Genomic DNA, 22,802 nt, shown 5'->3' with positions numbered 1-22,802 from the left:
CATGATTTTTTTTTTTTAAAAAAAAAGGCTTAAAGCTACTGCTAGCAAGATTTTTGAACTCACAAACGCTTAAAGGCTTGACTCTTTCAAGACACCTTAAACCACTAGGCTACAACACCTTGTTCTATTAAGGATGTTCAGAATACGTTATTTCTCTCAAAAATTGCCTAGGTGAACTATGTATTGTTGATTAATTAACGATGCAAAAATCGTCAAGAAGTGAATGGATTGTTTACTGCAAAAAGGCACATACAAACAATTCCCTTATAAAATTATTCTCTATATATATTAAGTGCAATTATAAACAACTCTTTCCATATATATCTCAACACATAAATTAAACAAAATATATAGTCCCAATGGATGAAAAAATATTATAGTAGCCATCTTTGTCGTGATATTTTGTGTTACTACGGCCACAGCAATTCGTCAGGGCGTTATCACTGCCACAAAACGCGATGATGGTGGAATTCAAGAGGCTTTCAAAATGATAATAAATCGTTATAGTAGTGGAGGTGGAATTCAAGAGGCTTTCAAAACGATAAAAAACCGTTCTAGTAGTGGCCAGAGTTACGATGATGGTGAAATTCAAGAGGATTTCAAGACAATAAAAAAGCGTTATAGTAGTGGCCACAGTTACAATGATGGTGAAATTCAAGAGGATTTCAAGACGATAAAAAATCGTTATAGTAGTGGCCATAGTTACGATGATGGTGAAATTCAAGAGGCTTTCAAAATGATAAAAGGTCGTCAAAGTAGTGCCAATACTCACGATGATAGTGGAATTCAAGAGACTTTCAAAGAGATAAAAAATCGTCAAAATAGTGATAATTTTTACGATGATAATGAAATTCAAGACACTTTTAAAATGATAAAAAATCGTTAAAGCATGAGTCTAAGGCGGAGCTTGTCTACGAGTTGTTAATATTTGATGTTGAATTTATGCAATCTTATACTGGTATAAGTTTTATTTCAAGGTGGGTAATAATTGATGAGTATTTTTAGTTGCTTTGTATTTTTTTCTTCTTCTTCATTTACCTAAAGGGAAAATTTCACTTCTAGTCCCTCAAATATTTTGATATATTTTAATTTTAATTCTTGTGATATTTAGTTAAGCAATTTAACATGTGTGCTTTTGATTCCTCTAACCGTGTATTTTAACAAATTTATGAATTATATAAAACTAGATTATTTGATTATATCTCTCTATTGTATTAATTAAGCTTTCTTTTATTTATTACTCCATATTAGTGGTTTATATGGTTTGAAAATAATATAAATATAACATAATTCTTTATATAATAAAGAGGCCAAAACCACGTGGTTTGATAAATTAACGATCATGTATTATAATGAGCAAAATTAGTATTTACTAGTAATTGAGATTGAAACATCTTTTGTTTCAATTCATAGCACTATGAAAGGTTCAATCAGCTTTCAATCTTATAATCTCAAGAATTTTAATCACTATACCTAAAGTTCAAGATTCAATCATATATATATATATATATATATATATATATATATGAACTTGAACAAATAAGTAAACAACCTCAATATGAACTTTTTAATTATATAAAAAGAAAATATCAATACATTGAGACGGGATTGGATTGTGTTCTATCTGTAAGTTGTCACAGCGATTTATAATTCATCAATAATTTCCGGTGTTAAAAAATGTCAATATGAATTTTAGTAATGACCAATTAATGGTATAATATTCTTTTAATAATATATATGTTACTATTATTTATGTCCATGCATGATCTGGATGGTAATTAGTCTAACCCTCGAGATTGGATTTACGTATAATTAACTAACTTTAATTTAAACTTTTATATATATATTTACTAGATAATTTTAAGCCCGTGATACGGGCCTAATATAATGAAAGGCCCATTTACGGGCCCAATATTACAATATTATATATATTTATAATAGAAATTTAATTAGTTTTCAAAAAGAAAAATTATTATGACATTTTCAAATAAACATGATACAAATAATAATAAAATATCAGATGCTCCAGTGCTGATTATAACATCATGTCAAACATATATATTCGAATTAAATAATTAATTTAATGGTATTCTTTTTCTATTTTATTTGAAAATTATTCAAGAGAATAGATTAAAATTATTCTCAATATATTAACAATTTTCATAAAATATGAAGCAATAAATTCTACTATTCACCTATAGATTAATTTTGAATACACTTATAAATTTGTTTTAAAGGTGTTTGACAAACAAAAATAACGACCTACTTGATGAAAATTAGAATGAATCATCTCATTATTTACAAAGTGATATAGGATAAAAAAAAAGTTATGACTTTATATCTTGTCTTTATATTCATTAAAATTAGTAGAACAATCTAATATAGTAACAAATTTTTTTTCTAAAGTAATTTATATACCCGATGAATGAATGTTATACCTCAAATAATGAGATGTTAAAAATATTAACAAAAGTTAATATAATTATAGATTGCAGTAATTTAACATAAGGAAGTTAAAATAATAATCTATATAACTTGATAAAAATGATTATAACTGATGATAAAATAATAGTACTTAATAAATAATATATGTTTCTCAATAAATTATATAATGACATATATGTTATGTGAAATTTTGGGATTATACATAAAAAGAGAAATCAAGTAAATTAGATACTTCAAAAAGTATCTTTACAATCCAGAAAGAAAAGCAACACCATGAAATTGAAAAGTCTAAAGAGAACCAAAGAAAAGGACATAACATGCTCCGAAATTTTTGAAAATTTTGTTTTTGAAGAGGTTGCTCACTTATTGCATTCCTTATGAATTACGCCTTTTGAAAATTGCAATTGTGATTGATATTGGATTTAACATATTAACTGGTTCATTATCATATTCATTAGAATGTTTGAAAAATGTGGATCAATTGAATTTTGTTGAAAATTTGTTATATGGACAAGTTCCAGAAGTGATGTGTTCACTAGGAAATAATGAATTTTACTTTTGTCTTATAATTGTTTTACAAAAGTAGGGCCATTAGGGAATAGATGAAAAATGAAGTTCTCAATGTTGAAAAAATTGTGTTATTAGTCTTCCTAATAAGAGATTTATACTGAAATGTGTAATATTTAGAACTATTTAATTTTCTTGATATCATTCTTGGTAGATTTTTGTTAGCGTAAAATTACATTTTTACCCTTGATCATAACATAATTCACTTAATATATAAAAAGATGTTTCTAGAATTATTTACTATCTTTCTTAATAGATTTTTGTTAGAATGAAATTATATTTTTACCCTTGGTCGTCCTACATATTATTAATTTTTATCACACTTATTTCTTTTCAAGTATATTAATTAGAGCCAAAATAAAGGTGAAAATAATTAATTCATAATGAATTTTTATATTAAAGTAGGCATTTTTGATAAGCATAATGAATAGAAAAAAGTATTAAGCATTAAATTAACGTAATAGTAAAATAGAGTAATATATAGATATTACAATAACTCACAAAAGAAAAGAAAGTGAAGTAATAACAAAATAAGTTAATGGTAATAACAATAACAAAAGATGTTTCTAGAACTATTTAATTTTCTTGATATCATTCTTGGTAGATTTTTGTTAGCGTGAAATTACATTTTTATCCTTGATCATAATTCACTTACTATATAAAAAGATGTTTCTAGAATTATTTACTATCTTTCTTAATAGATTTTTGTTAGAATGAAATTACATTTTTACCCTTGGTCGTCCTACCACTTCACTCTTCTATATAATAGAAATATATATAGCAAGACTTCAATTCATAAACTTTAAATTTGACTCTGTCTCGTTTGATAGAAAACTAAGATCGTTGTGACTCTATGTGCTTGAATGTCCTAATTATTAGAGAAAAAAAATAACTATTTCTTCTTTTTGGGTTATAACTTTCAACCAGCTCAAAAAATACAATAGATGCCAATGAGTGGCAAATGGATGGTTTGATCAAAATAGATCGAAAATAATAAATAAGTCACTACTCTTGCTTAATATTAGGTGATCTTTTAAAATATTTACTCAACAATAAGTTATAATTGAATCCGTCCAATTATTATAAAATTTTAAATTCATTTGCTTTTATATAATTTAATTAATTATCAAACAAAATTATTAATGAAATTTTTTCTTCTTCTTCTTTACCAAGCAAATGTCGAATCATCGATTTTTTTTTAAAAAAAAAATCAAGAAATGAAAGTAAAAAAAATGAAGGCCTAGGAAAAGGGCCTGATATATCCCTCAACTTTGCTTTTTGGAATAGATATGCCCTCGTTATGAAAGTAGCTCATATATATCCTTATTGTTATACAAATGGCTTACATATACCACTTACTGTATCAGAAGGAGCTCACATATATCCTTCATCTAACATAAGTGAAAAAAATAGTTTTAAATTTATTTTTTTGACTTTAAATTTTTAGAAAAATTCATGTAGGGGTATATACATGATCCTTCTAACAAAGTTCAAGGTATATTTTAATTCTTTTCATACAAAAATTATTTTTTGACTTTTTTTATTATCATTATTCGAGTTTCTTATTCTTTTTTTTTATTTCATTCTTTAGTGTAAATAAAAAATTTAAAACTAATTTTTTTGCGACTATATTGTAATTTAGTTTTTGTATTTGTAAAAATAAAATTAAAAAAGGGGCATCTATAATAAATCTTACAAGAAAATTAGTGAAACATAAATAAATTTGACCATCAAAATAATAAATTTAAATTAGTCGTTGAAACAAAAAAGTCAAAAAAAGAATATGTGTGAGGAGGATCAAGTATATACCCCATATGGATTATATTTTTGTCAAAAAATAATTAAAAGATTAAATTAAAATATTTTTTTCACTTCTGTTAGAAGAAAAAAGGATATGTTAGTCATTTGTATAACAATAACAGTATACATATGAACCACATTTATAACGAGTGATATATTAACTCTAAATAATAAAATTGAGGGGTATGTCAGACTCTTTAAATAAATAAATTAGAAGAAACTATCGAATCACATTCATTACGTTGAATTTCTAGTAACTTATTGCGCAGCTTATTCATAATATTGTATTCCTCTAGCATCTTTGACAATAAATTGTCAATATTTACGTTTTTTTTTTCCTTTTTTGTCTCGATCTATCATTTACCAATACCACACATATTATAGTGCTAAAAATAGATATAAAGTTAATTGAGAACATTAATATCTATATTTACACTTTGACCCAAAGGAATATTATTTTTCTTCCAAATAACTTTCGTTTTCCATATTGTGCTTCTAATATTGACTTCGTTCATATATTGATAAAAAAACTAAACATATATAGGCCACACAAATTTCCTCGACAGAAGAGAAAAATGATGACATTAGACTATTTTACGCGCCTCCTTCGTCTCAAAATAGTTATCATGTTTTCTCTTTTCTAGACTCAGTTTGATTCTTTGAAGCTTTATTAGATTAGATTGATTTAATATTTTAAAATTAAAATTTAGATACTCAATAATTCTACAAAAAGTATTATGTTGTAATTTTTCTCATATCAATATGACAAAAAGGTACATTTTGTAATATTGATCAAAGTTCATGTAATTTGATTTTCGAAAAATAAAATATGACAAACATTTTCGTCTAGAGAGAGTATTCAACTTTTTGCACAAATACGTTAATTCTTAACGAAAACAACGTTTTTTCGAAAGAAAAAAATTCCAATAAAACGGAATGAATGCATTGACTCAAAGGGGTTTACCCCCTAATGAGATACTTTTGAATTTCGTATACCTTAACCATAAATCATAATGAAGGAGCACGATGGAAGTGTCTCATTATTTCAGGATGCGTTGTTTTAGTGGCTCGCGATATAGAAGCTAACTCAGAATTTGAAGTTTATGATTTCATATAGCGATCTCAAGTTAATGTACAATTACGAGTCTACCTTAACTTACAATAGATTAATTATAAAATATAGTCGATGACCATAATATACATAGTGTTATTGAGTTAAACTCAAAAAATTAACACACAATTTTTTACTACTAGCTTCCAAACTTTAGAATTAATCTTGATGCATGAGATCCAAGTCGAGCATGTTCAAGAACAATATTGATAAAATAATTAGAGAGAATAATGCAAGTCCCATATGAAAATAAAGGATGTTAATTTATCTTTGAGGAAAGAGATATAATAATAGCGACAACTAATGAAATCCACAAAAATACAATTTAGTAAGTTTATAATCCAATAATATTACTAGTATCTCAATTTGGATTTGCCAACTACTTGACTACACAATGTTCTCTATCCACATTGCCCTCTTTCAATTTTCTAATAATAAAAATCATAAATTTTACCTATAAATAGCCACTCATTTCATTCATTTCAAACACCAAACAAACAACATTTTCACTACTAATTAGCCACATTCAATTGTTGAAGAGTGCTAATTATTAAGTTTGAAAAAATGACTAAGTTTGGTGCATCCTCAATTGCCCTTGTTCTCACATTGAACATTATTTTTTTCACTATGGTTAGTTCCACTAATGTCCCATGCCCACCACCCCCACACCCCAAACCCCACTACCCTACCCCTACCCCCTCCACCCCATCATCAAAGGGTAAGTGCCCAAAGGACACACTTAAGCTAAATGTTTGTGCCGATTTATTGGGTGACTTATTGCACCTTGTTATTGGAAGTAGCCCAGCCAAGACTAAATGTTGCTCTTTAATTGAAGGACTTGTTGACCTTGATGCCGCTATTTGCCTTTGCACTGCCCTTAAAGCCAATGTGTTGGGAATTAATCTAAATGTTCCACTTTCACTCAGCTTGTTGCTCAACAACTGTGGCAAATATGCCCCAAAGAACTTCCAATGCAAATAAGTCAAATATGTAGTTTCTTTCTATGTGTTTGGTATTTTGTTATTTGTATGCTTGTACTACTAGTATATTTTTTACTCTATTTGGTTAGAAGGGAGGCTAGTAATTGCCCTTTTTAATTGTTGTTGTATCCAATCTTCATGAAATAAATGTCTTTCTTTTGAAGTTTATATGTAACATGTTTGTTCTGATCATTCAAAAGAAAAAAAAAAATATGTAACATGTTTGATATAAGGACATGGAGTATCATATTGATGATGGGCTAAGATTTCTTCTTCTATGCATGTTACTATACTTATGTACTATGATCCGACGTTTAAATGAGTTTTGGACTTTGATGATGAGTTGATTTAGACTAGTCCAAGTAACAAAGTTGATCCATCATAAATCAATAGACTAAATAAACTCATCATGATCTAAGAATTTAAACATATAAATTTATGCTCTGTGAATTTTTATTTTTATTTTAGGCTAAAATTAAGGAAAAATTACTTAAATAGATACCTTTTAATAAATGATTACTGATTTTAGCAATACTTTTTATTTATTACCATTTATAGCAATATATAGCAATACTATGATAAACAATATATTAAAAGTGAATTATGTATGCAATATGTATGTATTATAACTGTTTTAAAATATATTATGCGTGTTTAGTTGTTTGGTAAGAATTTGACACACTGTAGTATAAATGTATTAAAATATGTGATAAATCATCAATAAAACTTATATTATATGTGTTTTATAAATTGTTCTCTGTAATATGTATTAAAATTGTATTATAAATGTATTAAAAGTGATCAAGTGAAAAGAAAATGTTATTGCTATAAATGGTAAATATTTTCTTAATATAGTATATTTATGTAAGTTTCCCTAAAATTAAAGACATTACAGGTTTACTACTAATGGGCTCTGTATCAAAAACATTGAGTCCTGAAAATTGTTGTTGAGTGCAATTAGGCCCATGAAAAATACAATTAGGCCTTATTTGCAATGAGACTAAGATTTCATTTGTGATTTTTGGGTCATATGCACTTTTGCGTTCATTTTGTTTTTTCTGTTCCTCTTAAAAAAGCTACAAATAAATTTACATAAACACAAAATAAATCAAATCTACATAAACACCAAATTAGACATGTTTCACTCTAGAACGAATAGCACAATCATATATAATTTGGTGGTTGGATTCAATATGATTTTTTATTCGTTTTCTTTATTAAAATCAAAATAAAATCAAATAAGGCCTTTAACTAGGTGTCTAGGTCTAGTTATTCTTATGAAAAAAGTGCATTTGCACATATACTGAATATTGAAATTACTATTTAAATCTTAATCACAATATATACAAATTAAAAGGTTAGTCACTCTATGACCAACATCAAATATACAAAGTTAAAATTGCGCGCAAATCTATCCACCTTGCTAAGATCAAACTTTTGATCATCATACTTAATTTTCACTCGCAAAAAAAGTCCTAAACATATGATGGATATCTGAAGTTTAAACAATCAATCTTTTAATTCTATCAATATCTTAAGTTTTCCCAATAACACAACTTGATTTAAATGGGTGTTGTGGATATTGTTCCATGTCTAACAAGACAATCTAAATCATACCAAAATACTAAAAAAAAGAAAAAACTTTTTTTTTCTAGGCCTCACAATATTATCCCATAGTCCAAAAATAACCTAAAAACCAAAGGTCTCAAAATGACCATATCACCAAAAGTTCTCACACCTCAAACTCTTTTCATTATCTCCACTCCCTATCCAAACCAATATAAACCAGTACAAATACACACACAGTAGACCAGAAAAACAGAGAGGAGAAAAAAATGGCAGCAGAGTCAGTGACAAGAATGTCATCTGCTGCTTCTTCACTCTGTAACTTTAATGGGTCTCAAAGACCCGTACCCGTGTCTAACCGGGTCACTTCTTCTCGGAGGAATCGATGTGTTAAACTACAGTCGCTTGCTTCTGCTTCCATGTCTGAATTCTTTGGAAGCTCACGAGTGTTCTCTGTTAATGGTTCTAGAAGCTTAGGATTATCTCAGAAAACAAGAAAGAATGGATTTTCTGTTATTGCTATGGCTGCAGCTGAAGGTATCAAATTTCAATTCTTTTTTTTGCTAGAGTATCAAGATTTTCAATTTATGTTGTGAATTTTAAATGGGTAACTTGTAAAGATAGATTTTTTATTGGGGGGTTTAGTGGATAGGTTAGTTTCTTGAGTAAAAGGTCTTAGTTTTTCTGTCTTTGCTATGGCTGCGGCAGAAGAGGATCAATAATTTCAAATTTATAGTGTAAATTATAGTTGAGTAACTTGTAAAGATAACATTTTTTTGGTGGTGGGGCTAGTGGATAAGTTGGTTTCTTGGGTGAGAGGTGTTAGCTTTACTGTCTTAGCTATGGCTGCTGCTGAAGGTATCAAATTTTGCTTAGAGGATCAAAAATTTCAATTTTATGTGTAAATTATAAATGAGTAACTTGTAAAGATAAACATTTTTTGGGTGGTAGTGGGAGTGGATAGGTTTTTTTTTTTTTTGGCAAGAGTTTTGCTTTTCTTGTTTCATTGCTTTTATATTGAAAAGGTTAATGAAGATAGTATAAAGACCACGAGAGGCCAGGGCTGGGAATCCTACATAGGCTAAAAAGCTTAGGTAATTTCAACAATCTACGTAAGTCCTTGTGAAAAGAGTTAACCAAAAACCATATTGTGGATGTAGGTACCTAGTATTATAATTGAGATTGGCGCAAGTTGGCTCTCCGCTGTTCAATAAATAAATGAATAATATGATTATGAATGGAATGGATACAAAATATTTATAAAGTTGACTCCTTCTAGGTTAGGATGATACACAATTGATTGATTGGAAGTGAGAAACTGAGATCATTTTATTTTATGTGATTGCCATAATTACTGATTTCTATAATGTGTAATGTAATTAGGATTGAGAACATAATAAATTGGAGAAACTAGGCTCGAGAATAGGAAGGTCTTTTTTGCGGGAGAACAAAAGAGGTTTGTTTTGAATATTCATGAACAGGTTGGAAAATGAAACAATTAATTTTGGATAGTGGAAAAGAAAATAAAGGTTGGAACTTTAGTATGGATAACTGTAATAATATAGTACTTAATCTTTGAAGGTGTCTATTTTGAGTTCTCTTGTGGATTTTCTTACTCGAATTTCAACTCTAGGGAATGGTGATTCCGCTGTTAAATGCATTTCAAGAAAAATAGCATTGAGCATTAAGAACTTATTTTGAAGTTCATTTTCCCAAAAGAGGTCAATGATTAGAAACACCGTTGACACTTATTTTAGAGTTATGGTTTACCAACACTATGTCTTGGGAGATGAGTATATATTTTAGGTTAGTGTTGACTCGTAAGTCTGCTGACATAGATGTTATACAGGGTTCATTCGGTCTAGAGAGTGTATCATTCCTGGAACATAAACTCATGTGCTGCTCTTTTATTTATCTGCAGAGGAGAAGAGAACAGTTCCTTTGAAGGACTATCGTAATATAGGAATTATGGCTCATATAGATGCAGGGAAGACAACTACAACGGAACGTGTCCTTTACTATACTGGCAGAAACTATAAAATTGGTGAAGTGCATGAGGGAACTGCCACAATGGACTGGATGGAGCAAGAGCAAGAGAGGGGGATTACAATTACTTCTGCTGCTACTACCACCTTCTGGAACAAGCATCGTATCAACATTATTGATACTCCTGGTCACGTGGACTTCACTCTTGAAGTGGAGCGTGCCCTTAGGGTTTTAGATGGTGCCATATGCTTGTTTGACAGTGTTGCTGGTGTGGAACCTCAATCAGAAACTGTTTGGAGACAAGCTGATAAGTATGGAGTCCCAAGGATATGTTTCGTAAATAAGATGGATCGTCTTGGAGCTAATTTCTTCCGAACAAGAGACATGATAGTAACAAACTTGGGTGCTAAACCACTTGTAATTCAGATTCCAATTGGTGCAGAGGATACATTCAAAGGATTAGTTGATCTTGTGATGATGAAAGCTATTGTTTGGTCCGGAGAAGAATTAGGGGCAAAGTTTTCCTATGAGGACATTCCTGCTGATCTTCAAGAGCTAGCTGAGGAGTATAGGGCACTGATGATTGAGACCGTAGTTGAATTGGATGATGATGTTATGGAGAAATACCTGGAAGGAGTTGAACCTGATGAGGCAACCATCAAACAGTTGATCAGGAAGGGAACTATCTCTGGCAATTTTGTCCCTGTATTGTGTGGCTCTGCTTTCAAGAACAAGGGGGTTCAGCCACTTCTCGATGCAGTTGTGGATTATTTGCCTTCTCCAGTTGACGTGCCACCCATGAATGGAACCGACCCTGACAACCCTGAAGTGATCATTGAGAGGGCCCCAAGTGATGATGAACCATTTACTGGTTTGGCATTTAAGATCATGAATGACCCTTTTGTCGGGTCTCTCACATTTGTCAGGGTATATTCAGGAAAGCTTACTGCAGGATCATATGTATTGAATGCAAACAAAGGCAGGAAAGAGAGAATTGGCAGACTTCTGGAAATGCATGCTAACAGCAGAGAGGATGTAAAGACAGCGTTAACTGGTGATATAGTTGCTCTTGCTGGATTGAAAGATACAATTACAGGAGAGACATTGTCTGATCCCGAGAAGCCTGTTGTGCTTGAGCGCATGGATTTCCCAGATCCTGTTATAAAGGTTGCAATTGAACCTAAGACCAAAGCAGACATTGATAAGATGGCGCAAGGCTTAATAAAACTGGCTCAAGAGGATCCGTCTTTCCATTTTTCACGTGATGAGGAGATTAACCAGACAGTTATCGAGGGAATGGGAGAATTACATCTTGAGATCATTGTAGATCGACTGAAAAGGGAATTTAAGGTATGTATCTGGAAACCCCTACAAAACCCCCCAAAAAGGAAAATAACCTATTTTTTCTCATATTATTATCAGAGGAATTGCCATTGCAGTTTCTAGTTACTTGCACTATTACTCTTATTTACTGCTTAATGTGATATATGCAAAATGCTTGTTTAACACACTCAGAAGCAGTTATTTTTGCATACCATTCTTATTTACAGTAAACGCCTTGTAGAACTGAAAGATTTCTACATTTAGTAACATTGCTTATCAATTGACAGGTGGAAGCTAATGTTGGAGCTCCACAAGTAAACTATCGCGAGAGCATTTCCAGGAACGCAGAAGTGAAATACGTGCACAAGAAGCAGTCTGGTGGTTCAGGACAGTTTGCTGATATCACAGTAAGGTTTGAACCCATGGAAGCAGGCGGTGGATATGAATTCAAGAGTGAAATCAAGGGAGGTGCAGTGCCAAAAGAATATATTCCAGGTGTTATGAAGGGATTAGAAGAATGCATGAGTAACGGGGTACTGGCAGGCTTTCCCGTTGTTGATGTTCGTGCTGTGCTAGTAGATGGCTCTTACCATGATGTGGATTCAAGTGTTTTGGCATTCCAGCTGGCTGCTCGGGGAGCTTTTAGGGAAGGGATGAGAAAAGCTAGTCCACAATTGCTGGAACCCATAATGAAGGTTGAAGTAGTAACACCAGAAGAACATCTAGGAGATGTGATTGGTGACCTTAATTCAAGGAGAGGTCAGATCAACAGCTTTGGAGACAAACCGGGAGGTCTCAAGGTATGATCGTGGACTCCTTTCATCAATCTACTCATTATATCTATGCTTGCACCTACTTCCAACTTCACTTTTGTTGAAGAATTGGGGATCCATAGTGTTCACATACTAATCCAGCATGCATACAGTAGTAGTAGTACATGCATTAAGTGAATTTTTAAAAAAAGATTCTACTCCCTCCGTTCCAATTTATGTGGCACTTTTCAAAATTCGAGATTCAAACGAGTCTTTCTTTGATTTTTTCAATGTCTTTTGGATATCTTGAATTATCAATTATTGTGACTTGTAGTACTTTTTACGTAGTTTAAATCTCAATATTTTCATTTAGACACTTAAACTTGGGCTAGTACCTATTGAACACCGACACTCTAAAAATATTTCAATTAGACACATTTTGCTGACATGGCAAAGTATATGTTTTCCCCTCTCTTTGAGCGTGTTCAGTGCCTGGAGAATGGTTTTAAAAAGAAAAGTTCTCTTTTTTTCCATTTTTTCTTTTCCACCGGTTTTACTTGAATGCGAACCATCTCACCGGAAATTTGCAAGGCCGGTGGGGGGGTTCCATGGCTGGCTTGTCAAACCCACTTCTCATTAGTAACACTTCCCAAAAAAACTTAAATCTAGCTTCTCCAATTCCAACACCACAAGATTCAGTTTCAATTTTCTCAAATAATTTTGAAGAACAACCTGAGATTGGTTTCTTGAAATCCATGATCCCCTTTTCCTGTTTTCCCTCGGTTGCAGTTTTTGTCAGGTTTGAATCCTTCATCCAATTCTGTAAAAAAAATAAAAAATCAATCGGGCTTTAATAAGCATTCAACGCTCATGATTACTCTGCTTGAAATTACTTCTTTATGCTTGCTTTCTTAATTTTCTTTAAAATTCCTTTCTTGCTCTCTCGCGGATAATTTCGGGTGAAGAATTTCTTCCAGTTTTTTTGAAAAAAATCATGTCCAGATCTTTTAACATTTTTCTGTCTTGATGCATCACCTAAAGTTCATTGAATATTCTGAGGAACAGAGCTTTTTGTTTTTTGTCATTTTTTTCCATATTATTTGGGATCAACACCACACGCCACTCTTTCATTGGTAGCTTTTGCCATATCAATTGCATGTGAAATGCACTTCACACAAGCATTATTTTTTGGTTCTCATAAAAATCTGTCTAATTGGAACACTTCTGGAAGAGTTTAGGTGTTCACTAGGTTCTAAACCGAGTTTATCTAAATGGAAAAACTGGACAAGTTTAAGGGGGCGCTTATGTATTTGGCCTTATTTTAAACTCCATATCCCTTCGGAGATTGTCATGTAAAGCAGGGAAGGATGGTGTATATAGTTTCTCTATGAAGATTTGTAAGATATGTAGCTTTAAAAATGACCTCTAGAGGGATTGTGACATGTCATATTTACAATTGCGAAGAATAAGCATATGTTAAAATATGCATTTGATAAATTGTTGTTTCTTTCTGATGGATGTAATATAATTGGTGCAGGTGGTGGATGCTTTAGTTCCATTAGCAGAGATGTTCAATTACGTTAGTACTTTGCGAGGGATGACAAAGGGTCGTGCATCTTACGTTATGCAATTAGCCAAATTTGACGTTGTCCCTCAACACATTCAAAACCAGCTTGCCAAAAAGGAGGAAACGGCAGCCGCTTAGTCTGTCATCTTCCAGATTTTGGATCCACAAACTTGAAAATAGGTATTTTTACTCGACGAAGATATTAAGGCTTGCACAACATTCTTTTTGTACGTACTAGCATGAAACACCGATGGAGAATAGCTGATATTTAGTTATACGTCTGAGTTTTTTCAGCCATTTGTGTATGTCGTTGAATTTATAAGCTGAGACTCCGAAGGGACGGAAGAAAGAAAGGACTAAATGTGTATACATGCATTTAAGATATCTCTGCATCCAAAGAAGCATCAATATTTTAGGGCAAGATTGAGTGTGCCCTGATTTTGGGATTATCTTTCTTACTATAGAAGAAACAAGTATATGCTTTGTAACAATTTGATGCTCTTTATTGAGATCTTAGGTGTAACATCTGACGGTTTGAGTTGTTTATTTCACATTTGTTTTATGTTGCAATTCTATTTATAATATTGAGGTCCAAACTAAAGATCAGCTACAAAAGACTTTCCTAGACCTCGCGTTAAGCGAAAACTTAATGCATTGAACTGTCTTTTTTACAGTTGAAATTTTATTCCAAGAATGTTTTGAAAATTGAAACCAATCTTAAAGGCGCACACACTCGTCCTAACAGGGAAAACAGAGCTACTGGACATTTTGTCTATGAAAATCAAATACTTTTCACTCTATTAAAAATTCTTTCAAATTGGAATAGTTAATATTTGGATGTACTTTTTTAAAGTATTGTTTATAGACCCTAATATCTATAAATATTTTAGATTAGAGCTAAACTAAATAATTGTTCACGCAAGTAAAACTCTGTTTGTATAGACATTGTAGAATCAATTAATATTAAGTGATATAGTTCCTTCGTTATCGCATTATCTATCATAACCGTTTTGATACGTTACACAAGATTTGCATACACATTCGTTAATTTACCATTGAAGCTAAATTGAAGATGTTGCGTTTGCTTATAATTTTTGCAAATATTATTTAGTTGCTTGAATATACTTTTCCCAAAACACATCAGTATAAACTTCGAAATAGAAATATTAGTATAAGCGGAAATAGTGTTTATGATGCCACTTAGGTAAAGTTGTATTTGAGATTTTGATGGCTACAATGATGTTGAAATATAGTGAAGTAACTTTAATCGGCAGGAAGCACAACATTTAAGACATAAACGCACCAACAATCCTTCCTTTCGGACCCTCAAAGAAAAACAAGATACAAAATTTTAACAGTTACCACAGAAGAAAAAAAGGAAAAGAAAAGATGATGGAAAACCCAGACATTGTGCGACATTACACTTCGAAAGTGAATAAAAGGAGTTCATAATGAAGGAACAATTTTAAGTAAACAAAGGATGGAAAAAAATAATGGATAGTCCAAAGCTACTTTCCATGGTGAGTTGGAAGTATTGCTACTTATCTAACTTGCACAATTCCTGCATTAATCAATTTCTGGATCTTGTCCATGACAAGAGGGTTCTTCATATGATCTTGTGCAGCTTTTGGGTTCTCCTGGAAGTCACTTAGCACCTGCTCCAGAACACGAAATGGCAAAGTTAATTACACAATGATATTGGTATATGACGAGACAAGCATACTGCACTCAGACAACCAAATATTACCTGTCTCATTACTGGGTCTGTAAGGATGTTCTGAATTTCTGGATCTTGCATCCCCTTAGCCTGATCAAAGAAATTGATTTAAGAGTGTTAGCCATCACCGATTATCTTTACCTGGAGCAAAATAAGATTATAATGCAAAGAAAACAGTACCTGTCTTTCTTTGAGCTCCTCTGGAGTTAGATCTCCACGGCTTGCCTTGTTTATTTGCTCAACACATCTGCAAAATGAATAGAGCATTTTTAAAGTTGCAATAAGAACCATATTTTTCCATGTCTTCCTGAAAAAACAAGATAGGTGAAATGCAGAAAAAGAAGAAAAGTAAAACACAGATCAGACCATAAAAGGAGACCAATTTTAAGAATCACATACACCCTCAACAACTTAAAAGGAAGCAACTGACGAGATATGTGATTATAAATTTATATACCTCTTAACACCATCTAGGAGTTCCTGATTCTGAGGATCAAGCTTCAATCCTTCCTGGTAAGTTTTCAAAGCTTTTTCATACTCTTTCATGAAAAACTGAACGGCACCCTTCCTGGTGTAACCCTTTACGAATGTTGGATCGAGCTCAATGCACTTTTCAGCGTCCTTGAGCCCCTCAGGTAATGCAGCTAACTTGGTGTAGCAGGCAGCTCGGTTGCTATAAGCCTAACAAAAAACAAAGGAGAAAATACAAGCATCACTTGCAGTTGCCAAGGATTGAGTCCTCAATAAAGGACAGGGAGAAGTTCTCAAGTCAAAAGAGGTTACAGAAGATGGAGGAAGGCAATACCTTCGGATTGTTGGGATTCCTCTTTATGGATTCAGTATAATGTTTAACCGCCTCTGGATACTTCATCTCCTTGAAGAACTGATTTCCTGTAACATAGTGAAGAAAGTTAGCCACATAAGAGGAAAAACAACAAAGACAAGCCTTAGAAAGAACTACCTTTCTCACGCTCTTCATCTGCTATTTGTGGACTGAAATACTCTTGCTGCTCTAATTCCTTTTTCGCCTTCTCAGCTTCATTCAGTTTCTTAAGGGTATCCGGGTTGCGATGCTCGGTCAGAGCTTTCTGGAAAACCTCAATTGCAACTTCAAAATCCTTCGAACTTTTAGCCAACTTTGCCAAGGCAGTTCCCTTGCGAGTCAGAGCCCTTGCGATCATCTTATAGTCGGACCTTAGCTCTCGGCCCCTTTCAACAGCTGTGTCACAATCTTTGATGCATTCCTCATACTGAAATCAAGGCAAAAAATCATATCACACAGTGAGTTCACAAGAGCAGAGAAATTATGCAAGAAATTTCACAGATTAATCATACCATCACAGGAAACAGATCGGAGTCCTGGAACTAGGTTCAAAATATTACACTTGCTATGGGTAAAAAAGAGGACAGAGAAACCTGGGAGGCAATGGCGATGGGAAGATAACTCATCACCATGTCTGTCCCTCTAATGACCAAGTATCATGTCATGCAGTCACCAGAAAAATCAAGGACATATAGGTGGAGTAAGTTGGCAAAGATTATCTCTCTACTCACCCCTCGGCTTTATATGGCTATTACTGGTCCTATATGGAGACTAATGAGCAAAGGAAGTGGACCAACTCGATCCCTTTCCCTTAAACTTAACAGTTTGGAGGGTCAACTTTGGTGATTAATTATATTAGAAATTAGAAAAGGAAGCCGATGAACTCATAACCTTCCCCCTAATCTCAAGATTCTGTTAGTTAGTAACTTAAATTTATTTCAGAATTCCTTTCACGGAATTTCTCAGCATTTTGCTTTTCTGGCCAGATGTATCTTCCTGACAAACCGGAGTGTGTACTCTTAATGCATAATCCACCCAAAAAGGTATGGCAGCAATGAGAAATCCCCATGTAAACAGCTAGATACCGGCACAGACACAAATCTCCCAGGAGAAGCCTATATACAGACTTTGTTAACCATAGAAGAGGAAGTGGCAACTACCACCGCATAGGTGAAGATAGATACAGTTATTGAAGGGAGTAAGTTTGTAAAGCACTTGAGAGACTACTACCATTGTTAAACAATTTCTAAAGCAAAAAGTCACACATTTACTTCACAACCATCAGCAAACAACTCTAAAAGCTGCATCAATTATGGAAGGCTGGAATAAACGAAAAATCAAAAAAGAAAAGGACGAACATAACTTACAAATAACTGTGCGTGAAGGCTGCGTTTTAACTACATCTTCTGTAACATTTAGGTTTCTTCTAAGAACATTATGTTCCCTTTTAAATAATGTGACACATCACTATTAACCCAGCACCAATTGGGCACCTAACAAGTATATCAGGACATTGTGTAGAATTTTCAGGTTCATTAACAAGCAGATCTTCAATGAAGAGCACCACACACTCCATGCCTAATACAAGCTATGGAATCAATGCATTAGAACCTGTACTGTCACCACTTCACAGCTGTTCATAGGTTTCAGAGAGACGTACCATCTGGGGATGATTAATAGATCAGATTTTCCATTTAACATGGAAGACCTTTCATTAATTATTATGCTCTCCTAATATATTAGGAAAGACAACTCAGATAGGCAATTCTACCACAGCAGGAAAAACCAGAGACACCCTCTTCCACCACCCAAAAAATAAAAGAAGGGAAAAGATAGCAAAGAAGATCAGTAACCTGCTTTTGGATATAAAGGTTAGGCAATTGACTGATAAAAAAAGAGTAGACAATTGATGAGAAATACTACTATAGCAATCTGACAAGGGTGTAATAACAACCAAGCCCAATACCCAAAAAAAAAATGAACAGCTTGAGAAGGGTATATCACCCATATGTCTGAACGCTTCGACACAAAGACAAATATGTCCAGCATCATAAATCTGCCAATAAGCCAAATTCCATTTCTCTCTATGATACTCCGCGCCCTCTCAACTACAACATTTCTTATATGAAACCCAACTGAAACCCCACAACAAACCCCACAACCTTAGTTATAAATTGACATAAAGAATACCGAACTCACCAAGGAGTTACAGCACTACCAGATGGCCTTTTACCTAGGAGAAAAGTGAAATCCTTCTACCACATCAACTACGCTGATGATGAACTCAAATTCCCCCAAGCATGTCACCATAAAAGACAAACACACAAGTAGTAAAAGTTGATACTCCTTCCTCCATTCCAATTTATACAGCCTCACTTCCGATTTTCAGGATCGTTGTCTATTTCAACATAATCTATACAACTTCCAAAAACCAAAACTCATTAAACCATTTAAGTGCCATTTTTTAAACAACTCAAGCAGGACGTGTACTATCCTCCTACCACACAGCTAGATTCAAACCCTAGTCTACCACAAACTTCAGCTCAACTACGCTGGCTAGGCTAACTCCCAAGTGCAATAATTCAAAAACTTCAACTTGTTTTGATCAAGTTAAAGACTAGATCAATTGTAGCAAGCAGGGATCACAAAAACAGATAAAGCACAAACTAGGCAAGACAAACGGACTTGGTTTTCTTTTTAAAAATTTGAACTTTTAGCTTTACTACTACTATTACTATACCATGCAAGTCAAATTAACATCATATACTCCTTATCTAGCCAGATAACATTAGGAGTATTAAGGTTTGTGGATAATACCTTTCCCATCTCCAAGTAGACCGCAGCGCGATTAGTAATGAAAGATATGTCTCCATCATCAAGCTCAATAGCCTTAGTGTAGTGCTGAATTGCAGTTTCAAAATCCTTCTTTTTGTAAGCTGCATTACCCGCTTCTTTCTCCTTCTGTGCTTTCACTTTCTTCTCTTTAATTTCCTTCTCCTCCTCAGGCACTTCCATTGGCTCCGGCTCTGGTTCAGGCTCGGGACGCTTCTCCTCCTTCACATGCTCCGTCTCCGCTGGTCTCTTCCTCTCCGTTGAAGCTTCCGGCATCTCATCGTCCTCCTCTGGCATCCTAGTCGACAATTTCACACCTAACAAAACTCCAAGTGCTTGCATTACCCTCTGATCCTTCAAATAAAGGTTCAAATTACTCGGATTCTTCTGAATATCCTTCATCATGTTAACAAAATCAGGCTGTTGCAAATAACCCCTTGTACTCGCATCCGCAGTCAACTTAGTCCACATCTCCGGACCGGAAAACGCATCACCAAACGGGCTCGGCGGAGCCGCCGGACCACGAGATCGAGCCTGAGCTGATTGAGCATCAGCAAGACCCGATTTTAAACCCTCATTATTTGGATCAATCTCAAGCCCCTTCTTGTAAGCAGACACCGCATCGTCGTAATGGTGAAGTCCAGAATGAGCGGCACCAAGACGAGAATACCCTTTCGCCCAATCGGGTTTCAGGTCAACTGTTTTCTGTGCATCGGATAAAGCATCGGAATATTTCCCTAATGAAGCGTATGCAGCAGATCGGTTAGAGTAAAGAACATGATTGGTGGGAGCAAGATTGATGGCTTCAGTGAAGTGGTTTATAGCGTCGGTGAAATTGCCGGCGGAGAAGGCGGCGTTACCTTTGGCCTTAGCTTCATCGGCCATGGCTGTTGATTTACAGTAATTTTTTTGAAGAAATCTGAGGAAGAATTGTAGTGAAGAGAAGAAAGATTTGAGTTTTTAGGGATTTATAAAAGAGGGGTTTGTGTGGTAGTGGGGACTAGAGGGTTCTTGTAGGTTCTGGTTGAGGTTCTGGAAAGTTCTATGACGATTGGAGTTATTATTGGAATTTCTAGGGTTAACTTAGCTTTAATAGAAACGGAGGGATTCGTTTTTTTTTTTTTTTTTACAAGTTAAATTGGGAGAAGAATGAAACATAGATGGTAAAATTGGATACAATAAATTTTTGTGGTCGACCTTCTATTTTTGAATTCTAGAGAGTTTAGTGTATCTAATATTTTTTTAAAAAATAAATTTTTTTATAAAAATATAATTACTTAATTTATATTGTAAAAAATACAGCTTAAAAATTTATATTACAATTCTTTAGGCTAAAACATAATGTGATATACAATAATATATATAGATGTATAATAATATACAAAATTTTGATAATGTTTTCTTAATAAAAATATTTAAAAACTTGAAACGTAATATTATACATCCAACATATATACATGGTATTTATACGTCTATATACAATAATATACAAATAAGAATTTTATCGAATTTCGTTGGTTGATTTCGCTCAAACGGTATTAAAAATCTATGAAGACATAGATTTGACGATGATCATCCCTTATAGGTGAGACAACATGAATCATAACAGAATTTGATTGGATTTTTTAAAACAAAAATTACTGACACTTAGCTCTTGAATTTTTACAATAATAATTGTGTTTGTAATTTGCGATTTTTTGAAGATACAAATAGATTTTTAATACGATTCTTGTTCAATTGGATTTGTATCTATCGTATGGCTCTAAGTTTGAAAATTTCAACTCTTCAATTTCACTTGACACAATTTTAAGGGATCGTTTGATAGAGTGTATTAACAAATATAATGCACACATTAATTTTATGCATTAGTATAACTTTGTTTGGTGCACTTTTTTATGCTATGTATAACTGATGCAAGACTCTATTGTGTAATAGAGAGTATATTACTAATACCATAGATTTCTAGATATGAGTAAATTAATGCAAAGGGATTTATTACATGCATTAGCATGGTTAAAAACTCAATTACCCCTCAAAAGCAATTTTACATATTTCCACCATAATTATGGAGGAGATTTTTATAAGAAAACATTTTTATACGGTACATATTATTTGTATACACCAAACCAAATGATGCATACGAAACAATCTATGCATAACTAATACAATCATTATTTATGTATATATTACCAATATTACTTTATTGAACATTATTTTTATACACTCTACCAAACGATCAAATCAAACAATATTGCAATAAAAATATTCTATGTATAACTAATATAAGCACTACTAATACAAACATTACAAATATATATTATTTTGTATTATTTTTATACACTCTACCAGATGAACGATCAGACAAGTGTGTTAGGTGAAATTGAAGGCTTGGAATTTTTTAGAAGTTAGAAATACAGCTCCAAATCACCTAGGGGTTTGAAAGTGATGGTGCTTCCTCTTAGGGTGGCATGAGAGCCATTTTATTGCAATTGTGTGCATCAAGTACAAATATTATGATTACTATTACTACCTTGCCTCTTTAACTTGCAACAAACGTAACACTGGTCACTCAACTTTAAATGTGGAGACATCCATAGCTATGGAATTGGTATAACATGTTTGCTAGTTGCTAGATATAATTTTAACAAGATCTAGACAAGGTCTCTTCAAACAAGAAATTTGTGCACCCAATAGCTCAATTTTTGGTTTCTTTTTTGTATTTATAATAATACTCTGATCGTTTCATATTAATAAATAATTATATAAAAACGTTTATGATCAAATCTAGATTTTTAAAGTTTTTTGATATTTATAATACCCTCTCTATTTTATTTTACTTAATTCTTATATTTAAAATATTTTTTTCTTTTTACTTGTCTACTTTTTTACAAATCAATTTTTTTTTATCATTTTCTTTCAATATCCTCCTTAGTCCTTATCATTTAAAAACTATATAAAATGTTAGTCGTCAAATTTATATTTTTATAACATTTATTAATAAAATTAATCTAGGAAAATAAATTTCTAATATGTAATAATATCTTAAGAAGAGTGTCGAGTCAGTATAGGCAAAAATATTTTCCTACATATCGAATATATCCTTTGTTGAGCTATTTCTTGCGGAAATTGGCCTAAAGATGTGCTTAAAAGTAACAGTTATCAATGAAAAGTAGAAAATTACAAAACAAAATTAAGAAACAAGGCAACACAATGTGCATGCTCCTATCGTGAAATATTTTATGTGACTCACAAACTTGACGTGGTGAAGTCAAAAATTTTGTTATGAATGTTCAAGATTTAATATATGTATATGAAAAATAATTTTTGAGCTAT

At 32.6% G+C, this 22,802-nt stretch overlaps 3 protein-coding genes across 4 annotated transcripts; 2 read left to right on the top strand and 1 right to left on the bottom strand.

Annotated features, from left to right (window-relative positions):
- The first annotated feature begins 6,461 nt into the window (after positions 1-6,461).
- LOC125826494 (14 kDa proline-rich protein DC2.15-like) lies at positions 6,462-6,904 on the top strand. The gene has a single exon (XM_049505842.1). The coding sequence runs from the start codon at positions 6,488-6,490 to the stop codon at positions 6,902-6,904; it is 417 nt and encodes a 138-aa protein (XP_049361799.1). The 5' UTR covers positions 6,462-6,487.
- Positions 6,905-8,690: 1,786 nt separating this feature from the next.
- Positions 8,691-14,633, top strand: LOC125826468 (elongation factor G, chloroplastic). Of its 2 annotated transcripts, none has more exons than XM_049505805.1 (4): positions 8,691-9,006; positions 10,391-11,805; positions 12,066-12,578; positions 14,068-14,633. In XM_049505805.1, the coding sequence occupies exons 1-4, from the start codon at positions 8,739-8,741 to the stop codon at positions 14,233-14,235; spliced, it is 2,364 nt and encodes a 787-aa protein (XP_049361762.1). In that variant the 5' UTR covers positions 8,691-8,738; the 3' UTR covers positions 14,236-14,633. The 2 variants fall into 2 exon arrangements, with proteins under 2 accessions (XP_049361762.1, XP_049361763.1); XM_049505806.1 differs by lacking the exon at positions 8,691-9,006 and adding an exon at positions 9,303-9,327.
- Positions 14,634-15,391: 758 nt separating this feature from the next.
- Positions 15,392-20,524, bottom strand: LOC125826473 (hsp70-Hsp90 organizing protein 2). The gene is made up of 7 exons (XM_049505812.1): positions 19,455-20,524; positions 16,776-17,064; positions 16,620-16,705; positions 16,272-16,495; positions 15,995-16,061; positions 15,845-15,904; positions 15,392-15,752 (listed from the first exon to the last, which is right to left on the bottom strand). Exons 1-7 carry the CDS (start codon positions 20,352-20,354, stop codon positions 15,639-15,641), a joined length of 1,740 nt encoding a protein of 579 aa, XP_049361769.1. The 5' UTR covers positions 20,355-20,524; the 3' UTR covers positions 15,392-15,638.
- Between the last annotated feature and the right edge of the window lie 2,278 nt (positions 20,525-22,802).

This window comes from Solanum verrucosum, unplaced genomic scaffold, assembly GCF_900185275.1.
Source record: "Solanum verrucosum unplaced genomic scaffold, falcon-dt-bn FXZP01000060.1, whole genome shotgun sequence".
Taxonomy (NCBI): Eukaryota; Viridiplantae; Streptophyta; class Magnoliopsida; order Solanales; family Solanaceae; genus Solanum; species Solanum verrucosum.
Note: the sequence above shows the minus strand (reverse complement) of the source record. Positions and strands in the feature narration are given on the sequence as shown.

Coding starts and splice junctions, on each gene's coding strand:
- LOC125826494 (XM_049505842.1), top strand. CDS start 6,488: ATGACTAAGTTTGGTGCATCCTCAATTGCCCTTGTTCTCACATTGAAC.
- LOC125826468 (XM_049505805.1), top strand. CDS start 8,739: ATGGCAGCAGAGTCAGTGACAAGAATGTCATCTGCTGCTTCTTCACTC. Junction 11,806..12,065: donor GACTGAAAAGGGAATTTAAG/GTATGTATCTGG, acceptor ATCAATTGACAG/GTGGAAGCTAATGTTGGAGC. Junction 12,579..14,067: donor ACAAACCGGGAGGTCTCAAG/GTATGATCGTGG, acceptor TAATTGGTGCAG/GTGGTGGATGCTTTAGTTCC.
- LOC125826473 (XM_049505812.1), bottom strand. CDS start 20,354: ATGGCCGATGAAGCTAAGGCCAAAGGTAACGCCGCCTTCTCCGCCGGC. Junction 17,065..19,454: donor TCTACTTGGAGATGGGAAAG/GTATTATCCACA, acceptor CCTTGATTTCAG/TATGAGGAATGCATCAAAGA. Junction 15,753..15,844: donor CAGACCCAGTAATGAGACAG/GTAATATTTGGT, acceptor GTTCTGGAGCAG/GTGCTAAGTGACTTCCAGGA.